At 35.5% G+C, this 20,183-nt stretch overlaps 1 protein-coding gene across 4 annotated transcripts in view; it reads left to right on the forward strand.

Annotated features, from left to right (window-relative positions):
* LOC149552327 (Serine/Threonine-kinase) overlaps window positions 1–20,183 on the forward strand; it is a 161,571-nt gene that overhangs the window by 43,274 nt on the left and 98,114 nt on the right. For all 4 annotated transcript variants that reach the window (XM_089787862.1, XM_089787865.1, XM_089787864.1 and 1 more), the window contains one exon: window positions 658–777. In XM_089787862.1, the coding sequence (XP_089643988.1) occupies window positions 658–777 (120 nt within the window). The remainder of the gene's footprint in view (window positions 1–657; window positions 778–20,183) is intronic.

Here is a 20,183-nt window from a genome sequence, read left to right on the forward strand (position 1 = left end):
CTTATTAAATTATTTTCAACTCATAAAGCCCTCAAAATCAGTATGGACACAAATAGTTCAGGTTTTAGTGTTTGCCAGAGGGTTCATCAGGTTTTAGTGAGAAAGAATTTCATAATCATGGAGGCCCCATCACATGTTAATTATTAATTTTAGTAGTAGCTATTTTTGTCAGTTATTATTTTTAATGAAGGATTTTTGGGCAATGATGAAGGCCTATTTTTGGACACCTTTTTAATTAGAGTGAGTAGATTACCTCAATCCATAAGATCATCTGCACGCTGTTTTTAGATTCGATTGAGTGAATGTTTTTGCATCAATATTTTGGATCACAGTCCGTGATGATGTTTTGTAAAAAAATGGATTTAGTATTTGGCAAGTTTTTGCTTCTATCTATAAACACATCATTATGTTATCTATAGTTTGCCTTTTCATTCACATTTTTCCATCAACAAAATCGTTATTGATTATTTTGAAATGTCTTTGACCATATTTTTAATGAAAATAATTGATATCAAAGCCTGATGTTATTTTGTTATCTTTTCTCTAGGTCCAGAAGTTTAGTTTAATGATGCCTTGGCTCTCCATGTACATTATTGTTTCAATATATTTTATTGTTAAAGAAAATGAGATTAACTTTAATTTACATATCCTGTGAAGGTTGAGGCTGCGAAGATGTCAGTGCAGCCAAAGCATCCGGATGATGTTGATGTCTTTGATTGGTTCCGGTCATATGTACTTGCTTCCAATTTGGGAGTTGGTATTAGCCATTCTAAGCTGGTGTGTTAATTTATTTCCCTTTTGTACTTTGAAGTTTAAATATTTCCCTGCATATGAATAATTGTCACATGGAAGGCATTACAATAGCTTTAAACTATTTTCATCTTAACCATTCGATTCAACAAACTATATTTTGAGTTCAAACAGGTAGAGTGTCATCAGACTCTCAAGTAAAATATTTTCCTCTCAGCAATACAACCATTTCCACTTTCACTTACTTCTCTAGGAATTATGATATCTAATCTGTAAATAAAAACGTTGTAAGATGAAGTCATTGATAAACAAGTTGCCTTTTCTTGTTTCCAAGAACCTTATAATTTTGCAGTCATCATGGTTTTTCATTTTTCACACGTATATCAGTAAGCAACTAAAGTGCCAAATCCACGTCCACTAATGATTCCTTGGCCTTTCTTTTTGATGAAAGATAAGATGAACATTATCTGTTTGTAGCACAACCTAACTGCTTTTCCTCTTTTGGTAACCTTTTGTTTTCTTTATTCCCTTCTATCTTGCTCCAATGTTAGTGCTGGTGCCCTGCACCTTTGTTACCATTTAGAAGGGAGGTTGCAACATTGCCTTAATGGTTTCATGCATAGTTCAAAATATCAGTATCGGCAACTTATCTCTGAGGGCAAAAAAAAAGATATTGGCAAATATTGGAGATAAGTTGGAAACTTCTGTAGAAAATATCAGGAACTTAAAAAAAATTGCTTAAATTTAATTAAAAATGCATTTTTTTTTTGCAAAATTCAATTAGGAGATGCATCAAATGAGTCAGTAAATGAGTAAACACACCAAACAAGCTGATCTATACACACACACACAAATAGGATAGAAAATTATATCCTCATGTGGAAAAGCTGATGGCACGTAGCCATAGTCTGATAGTTTGAACTTTGAAGCAAACTAAAAGTGGCGAATTATCCTATTAAAACTATAAGCAAATGCAAATGTCACGAGCTCAAAATCAAAATAGTCTACTTCTTTGTCTTCACCTTCCCAACAACTCTAGTAACAACTACTGGAGTGGGAGGGGGTCTAGCCCTAGAAGTTTGTTGTGGCTGTGGTTGTAACGGTGACTTGACCTCTATCTTGGATGTAGATAGTGTTGACACTGGCAATGACTCATCATCTGTATCCTCCTCACTCTTAGTGCCCTCATCCTCCTCATCAATGTCATCCAATCCAGTTGAAAATCCACCCTCCTCAATAGCCTATCTCTCCAAATCATAGATTTCATCCTCTTGAACAATGAATTCTGCTCCTGTGTTGTCCAATCACAGTAAGAATCTATGTCATCCAAATCAAGTGGACCAGTTCGTGCTAACTTTATCTTTCTTATGTGCAACTTAAGGTTATATTGCATTAAGACAAGGTCATTGAGGTGTTGGTAGTGCCTCTGATTGTCATGCAAGGTTTTTGGTCTCCTTTGAAATTTTAGGGTTCCATACCTTCATTTTTTGCTCTTAGTGATGTTTCTAGTGTTTAGGATTTAAAGGATTTACAAGTGTTCAAAGTCATGTGCTGGTAAGCAGTAAACCCTAAAGTCTTATGTTTCCTCGTTATCTTTTTACCACTTAAAGATGGGTCAATGTTGTCGTCGAAGGGGACTGGTTCGTTATTTGTGTAGCAAATATACACCTTAAGCGTTGTCCCCTTTTAATGTTCGTCCCTTAAGTCTTATTTCCCTAATCTATTGTCTACTAGCACTGCAGTCTGTTTTAAATTTAAGCCTCGATTAAAGGTTGTGTGTTTGTCTTAAGTGGGTCCCTTTACCTTTTCTAGAGTCAGGCTATGTGGCATGATCCGATTTGTGTCCGATCTTGTGATGATGTCACAATGTGGAGCTTGTTGATTGTGGGATAGTGAGGTCTTGCCATCTGTCAAGCAATGGTTGGCTGAAAACTTGTTTTAATTCCTTGTATTATATTTGGCGATCCTCAAAGTTAAATGTTGAGCTACTAACGTGCTTATCTTTTAGCACATGTAGAATTTGGATGGCGATATTTTGTTGTGAACGAAAAGATGCTCGGATCTTAATAGATGGGTAAAAGAGATACGTTTAATCAGTGGGTAAAGATTTGGCAAAATCGATGGTCCTTGTGATCTTGCTATAGAAGTTCAAGGATCTTTATTGATCACGGGATGGCATGGTGCTACCATGTGTCCTTGTCTGTTTGATGACGTAGAACTAGATGGATGACAACCATAGCTGAAGGATTGGTCGAGGAAGCTAATAAATGAAATTTATAGTAGTTGCCAATTATATTAATATTATTTGGTGGGCAACTAATCTGTTCATCTTTCAACATGCGGTAATTTGGACGATGATCTTTTTTTTTGATTTAAAAGGTGATTGAAGTTTAAGATGGTCAATATTTTGATTGGCACTTAAGTAGTGGGCAAGAGTGACGGTCATCATGATCTTGCACCCAAAATTAAGATTTTTAACCATTGTGGGATGACAAGATTGTGCTACATGTCCCAAGTTATTGAAGGCTAAAGAAAGGGCCAAAATGATGACGGGCTTCTTAAGGTGATGTGATAGATTTTTTATTGGTTGATGCCTCGACCCATTTGCGTGCATGCCAATCAATGTCGGGTTGACTCATTAGGATCGTTGGATGAGGCCAACTTAATGAAGATCGACGGTTTAGTTTTAAACTTCAATTTGAATTGTTTCAAGTTGTTTCTTTGCTCGTATGAATTAATGGTGGATTGGACATTAAAATGGTTGTCACAAACAATAAATAAAAGGACAATTCACTTTGTTTTTCAATTATTTTGTATTCACTAAAATATTGAAGTGTTTTGGAGCTGAAAAAGGATCAAGCGAGGCTTTGTTGTCTAGAATTTAAGTTTTCCTTGAGGGAAAAAGCCGTAAGTAGGGTTTTTACCTCTCTGTGTTATTTAATGGTAAATTTCTAGCGAATTGCTCTAAATTGTTGGGGAAAGGGTTATCTAAGGTGTAAAGTTTGGGATAAGGTTTGAAATGGTAGAAATTGAGCCAAATTCCCTATTGTAATTTTGAATTGTTAGACAATCTTGGGTTTTTTCTTTTCCTACGGATTGTTTGAAGAAGCCCAAGTTTTTCAAAATGTTACTCCAAAGACACCATTTAGGTTAAGTTTGAATATCAGACGAGTAATTTGTTCGACAATTTCCTAGACCATTTGAAACCCTCGACTAATGATAGATATCAAGGGCAGTAATTGGTAGGGGGGAAAACTCTTGGCAATGGTTTGTATCATAGTTGGAAAACTCACCAAAGGCAAAAACTCGCCAAGCCCCCCAAAAGTTTAATCGGGAAAAACTCGGCGATTTAAAAAAAAAAACTCGGGAACCTAGAAAAACTGCTGAAATTTAATTAAAAATACATTTATTTTGCAAAATTTAATGAGAAGATGCATCTAATAAGTTAATTAAAGAGAATACAAAAGAAACAAGTGGAGTTTAGATATATATAAATGCATAGTGCATACAAAATTGCATTCTCATGCGGAATGCTCATGGTAGGAAGCAAAATAGTAAATAGTTTCACTCTGTCAAACTAGAAGTAAATAGTAAAATTCTAAATACATCAAGATTCAATACAATCATATCTTCCTCTTTCTAGTTGCATTAGCAGGAAAGCGAGGGGGTCTAGTCCTCAAAGAAGTGCCCCGCACTGGGATAGGGCGTGAGCTGCATGATTGTGAACTCTGTAGTTGTGCCTCCTCGCTCGACATCCCTACTGACTGGCTCAGCATCTTGGAAGAGGATGCATCTCCTCCTATATGTGGCACTGGTAATGCCTCATCCTCTGAGCCTGAATCATCATCGTCCTCGTCCTCGTCCTCAATGTCATCCATTGTGAAATGAAAATGAGCTCCAGCATCCCCCTCCATGGCCTGCTTCTCTGTGATGTCCCCACTCTAGCATATAATTTAAATAATAAATAAGTATTATATATAAAGTAATGTTAATAATAATATTAAAGTAATAATATTTTATAAGTAATATTATATAATAATATTATCGCATTATAATAACAATATGGGAGTATGAAATTGATTAAATGATAATCTAATATAATAATGATATTATTATGATATAGAAACACTATTAATATAAAGTATTATAATACAATTATATATATATATATATATATATATATATATATATATATATATAAAATTGATATATTATTAATATAATGTATAGTTATTAATATAGTATACATTATAATATTAATTAATTTAACTAATGTTATTGATGTAAATATATAACTAATTATATTATCATCAACATAATTAATATTAAAAGGACATGACTCTTTGAAATGCACACATATATATAGAGTATCAAATGTTGAGTAGGGTAAGATACAAATTATTATCAAATGTATATAATTTAAGAGGAAATTATCTAATGTCCTAAAAGGGGACATTACAAGTGGTATGAAAGCATCGGTCTTGCCATCCTGTGGAACTGTGCAAAATTTTATAGAAAATTGATATTCACAAATATTTGATGATGGCATTAAGAAAGCAATATATCATGTTATTGAACACAATGAAAGTTGGGCATGCACAATCGAAGCCATTGTGATGGGTTTGTGACAGAGCAAACATATCGATCCAAACAAGGTTCGCAATCAGGCTTTCCAATATCTACGGCTTTAATGGTAGCAAATGAACTATTTTGCAAAATGTCCCAATAAAAAATGATCATAGGCTATTGCATTGGGATCAATTATGGATTTTCAAGCTAATGCAATGAAGTAGTGTGTATGAGCCAAACTACACAACTTTGCAATCACTATTTTGGCTCGTCGCATATTTAAAGCCTTTGAGGCGGTGTGCAGATATCCATCAACGAACTATCATGAATGGACTTCTGTCAAATATGCATTGACTGTGTTAGCAATAAGTAAAATGTCATCCTATGAACATACCCTAGTAGAAATGTATGCAAAATCTGAATGGATGAAGTAATAGTATACACAGAACCCTTAAACTTGTTCGACAGAATGCTTCAACGAGATGTGGCAAACTATAGTTTACAATATCTGCCAATGTTCGTCTCTTCCAAGCAATGAAATATGGAACCCTGGACAAAGCACCCGCATTGTTGACAAAAACTCTCGAATAGATGTCAGCCAGCAAAATACTTGTTTGGTAGGAATGCCAATGAGTTAGAGGAAAGAAGGGATGCATATGGTGCACCCTAGTTATTATGTATTACAGTCAATTACCTCTGCAGTGCCGTGACACCTCAACATGAATGGAATGTGCAAGGCACATACTGGAAATGCCACATGTGTAATTGAACTTACAATATGCTTGAAATGTTAATTGGCAACATTAGAATGTGAAATGTTAGACAAAATGCCCTAAGGAAACCTTCAGGAGAACAAAGGCTGTCATCTATGTGATTGGAGGCACTGAAATGTAAAGAGACTCGAGGGGTTTTTATGGAGGATGAAATGAGTGTGAGTATGACTGTCAAAATCCCCAGAATGGACAGTAGAAAGATTGTTAAATGAAAGAACCGAGAAAGTTCTTAGAAATATCTAGGTGTTTTTGATTTGAACAAATTGATATATGTGAACTTAAAGTTGACAAAATGATTATAATAGTATCCAAACCATTTTTTCCAGAACTTGGTTATGATGATCCTCATGATAGACTTCATATTGGCATTGGAGCTACCTTTCCTAAGAGAAGATGTGTAAATTTTGCATCTTTCTGTTTGTCATTTTCGTGTGGAATCTGATAATGGGTACAAATAGAGAGGCATTTTTTGGCTTGTATTATTTTCATTCTGGTAAAAATTTCACTACCACTAGTATTGATAACCATGTTATTTGATTTGTCTTATTATGGGAAAATCCAGCTTCAGTTTTAGAAGCTAGACTACCATATTTGTTCTCAGAAGTGCATCTTTGTCACCATAAGCTTCTGTGCGATAAAAGTGGTTACCTGACAAAAACAAAAATGAAATCAATCATGTTTAGAAACACGGTCATGAGACCCATGGTTTAGTTTGAGAAGTGGTGCGGGCAATCTATAAAGCAACGAGCTCTCACCCAGTCTTTAGTTTAAGTAGTCGGTTTATCCTTGGCAGGTGGCTTGGGGTGGTTATATTTCCTTTGCCATGCTGGCTGATCCAGATTGCAGGGTGTTGATTCTCGGGCATCTTTAATAAGGATGAAGAAAAATGGTCTATGAATGCATATTATGAAACCACAGAACTGCTAAATGTCATATTGATGTTTGATAATACTCTGGGAAATTTGTAAATTTTTACTCAAAACTTGATGCAACCTACACCAGGGATAGAGCTTTTTAATATCTCCTCTGAATTGTGACTTGAGTATTGTTTACCTTTTCCTTTAGTGATACCCTAATATCATTGATTTGGAAAGGTCCAATAGAAAAACTTGCCCACCAACATTTATGAATACTGGTCGGGTTAACTAGCACACCATTGTACAATATATTACTGGGAAGCATTCTGGTTACACCACTCAAGAAGCTCAACCCTAATTTCTTGTGGAGAGAAAATCATGAGTGGGTACGAAATCCATATCTATTCAGGCCACGTGAAAGATCTTTGAGCAATAAGGAACTAAAAAGAGGAGAGATGAGAATAAAATAACAGATGATATAAAGGGCAACATCTGTGTAGTGTCAACATATATTAAATGATTGAAGGCAATCGATAGGATATATGGAAACCTCATGAGTGTATAATAACGTCAATCCAATTGAAGATATGATTATCAACTTGGGTATCCACTATTGCTATAAACTAAAAAGATGACAAGAGAATGGACATTTGAAGAGGAGCAATTGAATGTATCACCCACATGAATCCCACCAGTTACATGCAAAGAAGATATCATTTGAAATATATATATTCACATGTTTGACCTGCCATCTCAATCATTATGTGGCAATTGGCATTGACTAATCTAACATATGAAATATGATGGAAAGCACTAATACGTAAATATGAAGATCCTCCATAGATTAGATGCATAGAGATGTTCAGGTAATATTGAGGAAAGTTGGGAACCAGGATATATATGTGGGAAAAGAAGCCAAGTTCGAAAAATGGATGCTACACTTGATAAGGGAGCTAAGGAAAGGATGAACAAGAGATCTAAGCATAATCCTAAGCAAAATCAAGAAAGTAATGAAGATACAAAGGATTGACAAGAACTAGATAAGCTACAAATTTAATGGTGATAAAATTTTAATAATTAATAAATCAAATTACCTCCTAAGTAGACCACCTTGATGGATGTCAAAGGCTGCCATCAGGGCCAAGAGGGCCAAAGTTCCGCTCTTGGGCTTAGGTAGGAAGAATAAGATTACTATCTAAGTAGACCACCTTGATGGATGTCAATGGCTGCCATCAAGGCAAGGAGGGCCAAAGTTCCACTCCTGGGCTTAGATTGATTAAGACTTGACATCATGTCAACTCTATTCAGTTGAGAATCTTCCAAGTAGACCACCTTGATGGATGTCAATGGCTACCATCAAGGCCAGGAGGGCCAAAGTTCCACTCTTGGGCTTGGTAGGAAATTGGTTTAGAACTAATTTATCATGATTGAACTCTTCTTTGGAGCTATTATATACATGTACATGCTAATAATTGTTTGTGTTGCTGGATCTATGATAAAAAAAAAACATACTGGGGAAGTATATTTTATAAATTATTCCCTTTGCTCTACTTCATTGTGAAAAATAATGTATGATGTGTTTGCATCGCATCTTTGTGCATCAATGTGTCTACTTTGTGTCTTCATCTGTTTGCATCGTGTTTTCATCTGTCTACATCGTGTATGCTTTGTGTTTTCATTCATGTATATTTCATAAATCTCTCTTGTCTGCAAATATGTTTTGTTTGTGTATGAAAGATTTTGCTTGAGGGCAAGCTAATTCAAGAGGGGAGGATTGTGATGTCCCCACTCTAGCATATAATTTAAATAATAAATAAGTATTATATATAAAGTAATGTTAATAATAATATTTTATAAGTAATATTATATAATAATATTATCACATTATAATAACAATATGGGAGTATGAAATTGATTAAATGATAATCTAATATAATAATGATATTATTATTATAATGATTAAGATATGATATAGAAACACTATTAATATAAAGTATTATAATACAATTATATATATATATATATATATATATATATATATATATATAATTGATATATTATTAAAATAATGTATAGTTATTAATATAGTATACATTATGATATTAATTAATTTAACTAATCTTATTGATGTAAATATATAACTAATTATATTATCATCAACATAATTAATATTAAAAGGACATGACTCTTTGAAATGCACATATATATATATATATATATATATATATATATATATATATATATATAGAGTATCAAATGTTGAGTAGGGTAAGATACAAATTATTATCAAATGAATATAATTTAAGAGGAAATTACCTAATGTCCTGAAAGGGGACATTACATTCTCCAAATCAGCGATCTCATCTGGTGTAAACAATGGACCTGGCTCCTGTGCTGTCCAATCAGAATAAAGATCTATCTCATCTAGATTAAAATAATGTATAGTTATTAATATAGTATACATTATGATATTAATTAATTTAACTAATCTTATTGATGTAAATATATAACTAATTATATTATCATCAACATAATTAATATTAAAAGGACATGACTCTTTGAAATGCGCACACACACACACACACACACACACACACACACACACACACATATATATATATATATAGAGTATCAAATGTTGAGTAGGGTAAGATACAAATTATTATCAAATGAATATAATTTAAGAGGAAATTACCTAATGTCCTGAAAGGGGACATTACATTCTCCAAATCAACGATCTCATCTGGTGTAAACAATGGACTTGGCTCCTGTGCTGTCCAATTAGAATAAGGATCTATCTCATCTAGATCAAGTGGACCAGGTAGTTCTGAACTTTGTGCCTTTTTTATGCGCAATTTAAGATTATAGTGCACATAAACAAGGTCATTAAGCCGTTTTTGAGTCATTCTGTTTCTTTTCTTTGTGTGGATGGACTCAAATAAGCTCCAATTGCGTTCACAATGGGATGAGCTACAAGGTTGGCATAGGACTCTGAGAGCAAAATTCTTTAAATTGGGGGTATTGCCACCCCAACTTGCTCACCAAGAATTTGCAAAACAAAATATAAAAAGTTATAAAGCAATAAAAAAAGATAATTAGAAACACAACTTATCAATTAGCAAAAGTTTTAAAGTTTAACGCTTTACCTAGTGCTTGAGTAAATCTTGCTCTCTTTGCTAGCATAGAAGAGAACAAATTACCCCTCGATTCCACATAGACTTGTTGTTCGGTCACAATAAGGTCTCTCTCCGCTTCATTGGATATCATTCTCTCAATGCATTTAGAGAGACCTTCCATGACCTCTCCATTAGAATCTGAGTAGGAATCATCAGCCCTAAAACAAATAGAAAATGATATCAAGTCTTACTATACAACCTTAAAAAGTAAAGTAAAATAAAGTCTTGGTAAAATCCCAACTTCAAGGACAATAATAGTACCTGAATTTGGGGTTGAGGAAGTAGCTTGCTGCATGAATGGGTTGGTGGAGCATATTGTTCCACGTCTTATCAATTATTTTCCAAATGGGGTCAAATCTGAGACTGTCCCCATGATAGTAACTTCTAACAGCCTCTTTGGCCCTATCCATGGCCTCATAAAGACCTCCCATTGGGGATTGCTGCCCATCACATATGCATAAGACTAGAACCAAGGGCAGAGACATCTACATTTGAAATTTGAAAAATACAAATCAGTTAATAACATAGTAAGTTATGAATTAATAATGAAACTTGAATAAAATAAAAATACAATGTTTTGATTCTTGAAGTTACCTCCACAATCTCCTCAGCCTTTGCAAAAAAACTACCATCAAAGACTATCCGAGCCACACCCTCTCCTTCGGGCTTCTTTGAATAAGATGAAGCAACCCAATTAGCACACAAACATTTGTTTCAAAGCCAATATTTGGTCAAGAATATTTTGCAACGTCAAGAAGACTGTTGCAAACCTTGTCATAGCAGGTCTTAGCAAATCTTTGCCTTTAGTGGTCTTTCTGATCAAATTGAGAACCCATGGGTGATTATAGATATATTTGGTGACTCGCCTAGCATCTTCCACAACTGGACTCACCCTATCAAGTTTTCCTATGTCCTCCAAAAGAAGGTCAAGGACATGTGCTGCACAAGGTGACCAAAAAAGTGTGGGGTGCCTCTCTTGGAGGATTCTACCTAAAAGATTAACAAAAATTCAATAATTAGTTACAAATTTTCCACATTTAATATTTACATCAAATCTAAATTGAATAATACCATAGCATTACATTCATGATTCATATTGATTCGAACATAAAAAATTAAATTTACCTGCTGCCACATATTTTGTGCATTATCTGTGATTATTTGCACCATATTCTCTAATCCCACCTCCATGACAACATTCTCCAACATTAAAGCCAATGTGTGTGCATTTTTTACTTTGTTGGAGGCATCAACAGATTTCCAAAACACCACATCATCTTTGCAAGCAACCAAGAAATTAATAATGGTTCTACTTCTTCCATCTGTCCACCCATCAGATAAAATGGTGCAGCCATACTTCTTCCACTCTTTCTTTTGGTCTTCTATTAATACTCTTGCCCTACCAACTGCATTGTCAAGCAACCTAGAAAATTTAGGTGTAATAAAGTGTTAGTAAAAAATAAGAAATAAGTTATAACAATTAAGATTTAAAATATAACAATGAACTGAAGTGAATCACAATTATTTACTATTACTAAATAGTAAAATACTAACCTTCCACTCATATCCTTGCGATTAGGCGGCTTGTACCCTTTGTTCGATATTGAAATTGCATTCACCATATTGACCCAATAGGGATTATCAGCCGCATTCATTGAGATATTGCTGGAAAACCAAAAATCAATTGCTGCAATATCAGTTTGCTCATGCATCTCCTTGAACCATGCAGTGCCCTCTAATGATGGCTGTGCTCCAGGTGTGTTCCTGGGCACAAAATAACTCCCTATCCCTAATGCGGATGGTGATGAAGAACTAGGACTTGTAGAAGAAGTGGAACCGGTAAAAGAGACATTTTGTTTGTAGATCCGTGGGCCACGAAGAGATCTTGGTATGTTCTCTAGTGCTTCTTCTTCTTGCATATCAAAAGGAGCTCCTTGAGATTCAGCTATGGCTGCCCTCATAGCTAATTTCGCCCTCTCCCTATTCAATTTTTTCTCTTCAAAAGCTGCAAGTAGGGCATTGATGAATCTTTTTTCTTCTTCACTTACTTTGAGACAAGGATTTGAATCATGTTTCTTTATGCCTGCAAGGTGGTATTTGAAGCGGTTTATGCCTCCAGAAATAATTCTCTCACATGGAATGCATATCACCTTCCCAACATCATTTGAAGCTTCATAGGCATACTACCATGCCTTATCTCTTGCATTTTTAGGCCGAGTGCCTGTATATCCAGATGGGCATGGTGTTTGTGGTCACTCTTCTTGTGGGTTTGTCATTTTTTTTAATGCTTGACCGCTGCCCTATGCATAAATTTATAGAAAAATGAATAAACAAAGTTAGAACTTAGAAGTTAGAAGTTTAGAACAACTAGGGTTTCAAATGATTCAAAGTTCAAGCATAGAGTTAAAATGATTTTAAATGATTTGAAATCATTTACAAACAACAACAAAAACAATAGAACATTTGTTAAAATTATAAAAAGTTTTCAAACTATGATAAAATGAACATACCTGGAAAGAAATTTCTGTTCTAAAACCAGTTAGAGTCCTCTAAAATCCACTTAGATCTGCCTTGAATCACTTGCAATCAGCTAAGAATGCCTCCAAACCTTCTTCTCTCCATACCTGAAGGCTCTAGACAACACAAATGCAACAAACAATGAGAAAATAATGATTTTTTGCCCTTTTAAGCTGTCACAGGCCGCGGGCCAGGCAAAGCACGAGTTTTAACGAAAAACTCGCCGACTACTCATCGAGTAAATGGCGATTAATAGGTGATTAATTGCATCCCAGCCGAGTTTTTTTTTTGGATAAGTTAAGTGGCCAAAAACTTGGCGAGTGTTTGAAACTTGCCAAGTACTTTGCAAGTTTTTTCATCTATGGTTCGTATGATAAGGCCGCCCTTATTGTAGATGCAAATGTGTCATACAACGGATTGGATCTATTCAGGTTAGGGTATGGGCAACACCATTTACCAAACCCTGAGTCGAATGCATGGCAGTATGATCTAGGGAGGTTGGTAGTGCCTAATGTGTTCATGGATGTAGACTTGATGCTGACAGTTGGTAATAGATATGATCCTGTTGTCGGAATCGTCAGAGGAAATAATGGTGAGCCTTTATTGAGAATTTGTAGGGAAGAGTATCAAGAAGTATTTGATTCGTACGAGTTTGCTGCATTTCATGAGAATGTTGATTGAAAGGAAATTGCAAAGAATAATGAAGTTTGAACAAACAAAGGATTTCGTTTGAAGGATTTTATTTACAGCTCATGTTGCTAAGGCAAGGACTACATATTATTATATTGGCCCTAGTTCTAGAGAGCCTGTGCTCATGTTTCTATTGAAGCCTTTGCCCTACATTTGAAGGCTACTTTATACACACTGTGCCAAGTTTTAAGGAAGCATCCTAGAACAATTATCTCTCTAGACTACATGTTTATGGCCATCCAAATCCAACATCCACATTTCATTATGATCTTTGATTTTGCTCCACATTTGGTGGACAAAATTCACGAGGGATTGGTAAATTTGAACAATAGAAGGAAGGGCCCGTTCTATTGGTATTCCTTGTGGATGCATATGTTCCTTTTCAAGAATGATGATTATGTTGCAGAACATCTGAACTTGATTAAGATTGTTGATGGTGAAGAAATGCTAGTTCAAGCTTGGAGTACTGTCATACCATGGGATAGGGATGGGGCCAGTTATGTGCTATTGCATAACCTCTTTGCCTTAGGATTGAGATCAAGGTTGGAAGTTAATCCTCCTAGAATCCCAGTGCAACTTCATGATTTGTTAAGACCAAAGGACAATGTGCCTAAGCTAAAAGTTGAGCATGATTGGGGTGATGTTATCCCTTGTTCAGTTAGTACTGTGTTGAGGATTTATGGTTTTGGAGGTTCACCCCATGTTCTTCCATACGATGTGCCATTGAGGCGTGGTTTTGTAGGAGGCAATGATGCAAATCACCTGGATCTAAGAGAAAGAATTGACGGGGAGGAGCAAAGGCACCATTTTCCCTGATTTAACTGTGATTTTACATTTTGTGATTAGCAACGGTGACTGGGTGCTTTTAGATAACGCTTTTGAACCCTATTGCTTGGGTGTTAGCACAGTCAGACATAGTGACCCAAACAATTTCTACAATGAATTTAGCTACAGAATAAAGATGAATCCATTGGTTCATGCATTTAATTACCTAGAGGATCTTATCAGAAATGTTTATGATGTGGATCAGCAAGAGGAAAATAAAAGGAAATGGGTGGCATACAAGCAGCCTAAGTACAAGATTCGTCAAATTTCATCCATGAAGTTTGAATTTCAGTGAATTTTTATCCTTTTTGAACTTTATCCAAATTTTATGATCAACGAACTCGAATTTGAATTCGAACCTTGTGACTTGGCAAGCAGTGTTGAGTTGAAATCAGAAAATTAGAGCCTACATACAATCTTTTGCATACTTTAAGTCCCTTTTCTGTAAAATTGAATATTTTTTGATGAAATCATACTTACCTTGAGACAAAAAAGGAACAAGTTGAAGTCAAGAGACAAAATTGATGTGTTGCAAAGTTTCTACATGCACCACTGAATTTATTCAACTCTATTATCTATGAAAGTAGCCACTCCATCCCCACAATAGAAGGAGAGAAAGGAGGAAAGATCTCCAAATGTAACCCTATAAATATCAAGGTATGGAAAAGGGTGAGAGGTGAGGAAATGAGTGATAGTGACAGTGATGAATAAAGAAGGAGAAAGGGGAAGAAGGTAATGAAATATGATAAGACTTCCATACCCCAAGTAGGTGTGAGGAAGTGAGTGATAGTGATAGTGATGAATAAAGAAGGAGAAAGGGGAAGAAGATAATGAAATATGGTAAGACTTCCATACCCCAAGTAGGACATTGAAGAGGATTAAAATTGTTGATCTTGATGAAGAGCCAAGAAGAGAGCCTTCTCCACTACCCCTAGCACCCCCTAGTCAAATGGAAACAGGGAAACATGAGGAGCAAGTTGCAGAAGAGGGGGATGATGATGATTGCATTATTATCTCAGAGCAAGAATTGTACGTAGGAATGCCAATTGCACCTATTGCTCCAGTATCTGATTTTACTGCCCTGGAGATTTAGGGAAAAGTTTATAGAGACATGAGGAAGGAAGCATGCGATCCCTTCCTAGAAATGATAATTTTGTGAAAATTGAAGCCTTCTAGCATCTGTTGTGGAAGGTGAAATTGGAAGATTATCATAAGAGATGTGAGGAGAAGAAAGCTTAGAAGCTAGATAGAAATGTGCAAGAAAATGAAAATGAGATAAGTTGGAAATGACAGAGGAATTCAAGGCCGTTACCCTTGAGGAAGGAAAGAAAATAGTGCATTAGGTTGGGGTCCTCATCTTACTCGAATGGAATATTGTAAATGCGGTTGCTTTTTATGTTGTAAGAAGGAATATATTATTGTTCGGAAGGGAGTCTAAGCAAAAAGTCTGGCAATGAAAGGGGCACATTACAGTTCTGATCATGCAACATTGACCATATGGTCATTGGTCCCTACAGGAAAAAGACTTGATATAGCTGATGTCAACTCAAATGTGAGGGGTAGTGTGATCATATAGAGGGAAGCAGTCACTTCTAGTGTGGATGTAACAAAATTGGTGTTGGAGATAGCAAAGTTGGCCCATACTGTCACAAAAAAGGATTAAGATGAGAAGGGAGAGTACAAATAGAGGTACCACCACATGTGTGGTGAGTACAATAAATCAATTGCAAGATGTATAGGTTTGAAAACCAAGGTGTCTTTGTTAGAGCAAAGAATTGCACAATTACAAGCCATGATCCCTACAGGTGCTTCTATTCCATCATCCTCCGAGGCAACCCCTTCCACTTCCAACATTGTAATTACCCATGTTACAGATAGGGAAACTTCTCCCGCTTCTTCAACGATTCCAATCATTGAGGAACCAACCTATTCAGTGGACCCTACTAAGGGGCAATTAATGTAGAGTGTTTAGGAGTTGGAGAATCAAGTTGCGGATACAGAGCATAATGCCGCAGAGAAACAAAAAGAAATTGTCTGCACGATTTTGAACCTTTTGAATGAAAAAATTTATGATAGGATGGTACATATTCATTCTTTATATTCTTTATTATTTTGAGGTCAATGTCACTAGCAAAAAAGATTTGTAAGGACATGCCTGCTCCTTTACAATCAACACATCTTGTTAGGTCAATTCAAGACTTTGCAGTTTTACAAGAAAGTAAAGAGATAAAGGCCAAGGAGTTTTTAAGCAATTTTGATGGACTATAGGCAACCCTATTGCCAAAGATTGTGGATGCTGATGGGAAAGTCAAGCATTTCCAGCAATGGAAGGAACAAGTAGATAACATGATTAGTTCCCAAGTTGATTTGAAATGGGAAGATTTTATCGCTGATTTGTTCGAAACGAATATGATAAGACATTGGCACTGTCAGCGTTTTGGAGAAATTTCAAAGGGAAGCCAATTAGATGGCTGTCAAGTACACTCCCTATATGTTTGCAGATGAATTCTTTTACCATAATTGGCCCTCAAAAGAGGATTATGCAAGCTGATTAGGAATTTACTTGGAAGAGGGAAAAAAAAGAAGACAAACAATCAAATTTCTAATTGTTTAATGTGATCACAGGTTTCCATTTTGCATATCTTATGTTGCAGTTACTTTTTGAGGTTCTTTGCTTGCAATCACGGGCACACAAAATCAGATCTTCATCAAAGTACATGGTGCAAGGCATTGTATGAGGATCCTTCAAGGTAGGTGATGGCTATTTTATCTTATTCAGAGATATTTTTGTAACAGGAATAATGCGTGTCAAATGAAAAATGACATGTTTCTACTCTGGCCTTAAGCTTTTTTGGCTCCCATGTTTCTATAGATGGTAATCAGGGCCATAAGGCTTGGTTCTAAAATTTTGCATTCTAAGCCTAGAGTGTCGGTCCCAGGCTAAGTCTAAGTGAATATGAAAAATGTAAAGCATATTTACAAAGCAAATGAAAGGATATTGTATCAATTTTGCAGGTTATAAGTCCGATAATTGTATATTTTGTGTATGATACAAATAGTTTTAGAAATCAATGAAATATATAATTTCTGGCCTATTTCTCTCACGTGTTCAAGTCTTATGGGTTTTGAATAGAATAGAATCAAGGATTTTATGATATTCACTATATTATTAAAGTGTATGTAGATTTCATTTATGCTTTGGTTCAAAGAATCAATTAAATGTTTGAATCATAGTAATGAGACTCGTCGTGAGTCACACGAGTCACCTGGGTGGGCAAGTCACACGAGTCACCTGGGTCGGCGAGTCAAGTTACCCTTGCCAGGTCAAAATGACCCATGACCCTAACCCACCAAGTCATCAAATATTTAATATTTCCCTAAGGTTTTTCTATTAATATACCCTGACTCACCGAGTCACTGTTGAGTCATGACCGAGTCCGAGGTCGGTCACGAGTCGAATTGTCCTTGCCGAGTCAGAGCTGAGTCCGAGTCTCTTTACTTTGGTTTGAATTTATATTGACGGACACCTAGGGTTTGTCAAGGATTTTGATAAGTAGTTTGGGTTAGGGTTATTGCTGAGAAATATTGTAATGCAATATTATCTTGGATCTTGAAGCTATTTATTGAATTTCTTGTTTTATTGCAGTTGTATTTTTTATGGATGAGTTACCCAATGTTTTAAGGCACATATCAGTGTTGTAATGTGTTTTACCGAGTTTATGGTGTTCAATGTCATCTTACTTTGCCGTAAATTTGATTAAATCATGTTGTATCATTTTAATTTCATGTTATTTTGCTGTAGTACCCATCTCATGCTCCAATTTAGTGGACGATCAATGGAGATTTTGCTAATTTCCAGTGTTCTCCTATCTTTGTTGACTTTTTATTGAGGTATTTGCTAGTCAGATTGTATTCACAAGTATGGTGTAGAGGCTGTGAATAAATCAAGGGATTACCCTCTCGTGTTTTGCAGAGCCTAAAGTGTAGAAGGGTTTGTTAGACCCTTGTTAGTTGGTCCAAGTCTTGGAGGTTTCTGATAATTGGAGCTGGCTTCTCCATAGGAAATTGAAAGATCAACTTGGTTTCTAAATATTAGAGAAAACCCTGATTCTAGTAACCAATAGGCGTTTCTGTGCTAACTTGTTGCTCTTCTTTTGTGTGAATGGCCTTGAATAAGCTCCAATTACGCTCATAACTAGATGAGCTACATGGTTGACATGAGATGCAAAGGCCAAGCTTTTGTAGATTTGTGACATTTCCACCCAATTTCACCGCCAAGCATTTGCAAGATAAATATTAACAAGTTAGAAAGCAAGGTGAAAACATATTTTAGGAACTTAGTCTTTATCTACTTATCATGTAGGTGAATGACTACAAAATCCAAAAATTTTACTTGGAGTTTGAGTGGTTCTTCCTCTCCTTGCAACGTTTGAGGATAATAGCCTGCCTATTGCATTCTGGTACACTTCCATCTAGGCTACAATGAGGTCCATTGGGATCGCTGAAGGATGGAGAGAAGCAAAAATGAGGGTTGAAGAAGTACCCTGTTGCATGAATGGAGAGGCTGTTAGTAATTTTTTAAGGCTCTTTGGCCCTATCCATGACCTCATAAAGATACTCCGTTGGGGTTTGATCCCCATCTACCAAGCAGAGAATTCTAACCAAGGGCTCTGTCACCTACAATTGAAAAGTAGAAAAAGATTATCATTAACCATTAGAGAGTAGAATTATAAATTAATAATGGAAGACTTGATTCTTGAATACTAAAAAATCAAATATTCATCTTCCAAAGTTACCAAGTTTCCTTCACAATTTCTGTAGTAGCTTCTAAAAAGTGGTTGTCAAAGATAATGTATGCAACTCTCTCTCCATTAGGCTTCTTTGAATAACTTGAGTCCAGCCGTGGTTGACTCACCAACAATTGCTTCAAAGAGGTCAAATAACTAATAACACTTTGCATCACTAAGCAAATTGTTGCAAACTTTGTGACTGTAGGTCTAACCAACTCCTTCCCATGGGTGTGTTCTCTCATCAAGCGGGAACCCAAGGCTGATTGTAGATATATTTTGTTATCTTTCTTGCATCCTTCACAACTGGTCTCACCCAATCCAATTTTTATATGTCCTCCAAAAGAAGGTGAAGGACATGCGCTGCACAAGGAGACCAAAAAAGTGTGCTATACTTATCTTGGAGGATCCTACCCACTGCCACATATGCTGCTGCATTGTTGGTTATGATTACTGTTGCTTAATTTTAACTTATGTTAAAATTCAGTTTTGAAAAAAGAACAAATGAACTAAACTGTTCATGTTTATCATTTTCAGCTTATATTCAAAATTGCAGAAAACACTTTTCATTCATATTGAAAGAATAATAAATGTTCTTGTATTATTTATTCCAAATATACAACTGATATTTACAAAAGAACTGCAATAATCAAAGAATGCTAAAAGTAAAATTCTATCACACAAGTGACTGTGAGAGTAGTCCCTAAATTGCTGATATATACTCCTACTTTGCCAAAGTAAATGACATAAAAAGAAAAAGAAGAAGTAGAAAGTCATGGGCACCAGTCATTGCCTATAATGACTAGTTGACATGCGTCCATCCGCCTCCACCCATCTGCTGCCTCGAGCCTCGTTCCATCCACACATCCGAACCTTGCATTCATTAAAAAATTGTTAGATCCAATTGATTCAAGCAATGCAAAGTGTCTCATTTCACCTCAGTCAATTCCTATCATGCCATTCATCTTCAGAAAGCAAAATATATATTAGCAAAGAAAGGAAAACTATCACACTGAAATGCTTTACTACTAATATTTTTGTTTATTGTGCAGCGTCCTATTTCTAGTGGGTATGGTGGATATAACAATAGGTTCCCACAAGGGTTATTGAGCCCGGTGTACCCATTAGAAATAGGACCTATGAAGTTGATCAAGACAAGTAAAATAGAAGAACAAAAGTATTAAAGGGACATTATTAATAGTTTTGAAACCTTTTATTTCAATATATGCAAGCAAGTGT

The sequence above is a fragment of the Cupressus sempervirens genome, chromosome 6 (genome assembly GCF_028749045.1).
Source record: "Cupressus sempervirens isolate cs-2001-9-10 chromosome 6, ASM2874904v1, whole genome shotgun sequence".
Lineage (NCBI taxonomy): Eukaryota > Viridiplantae > Streptophyta > Pinopsida > Cupressales > Cupressaceae > Cupressus > Cupressus sempervirens.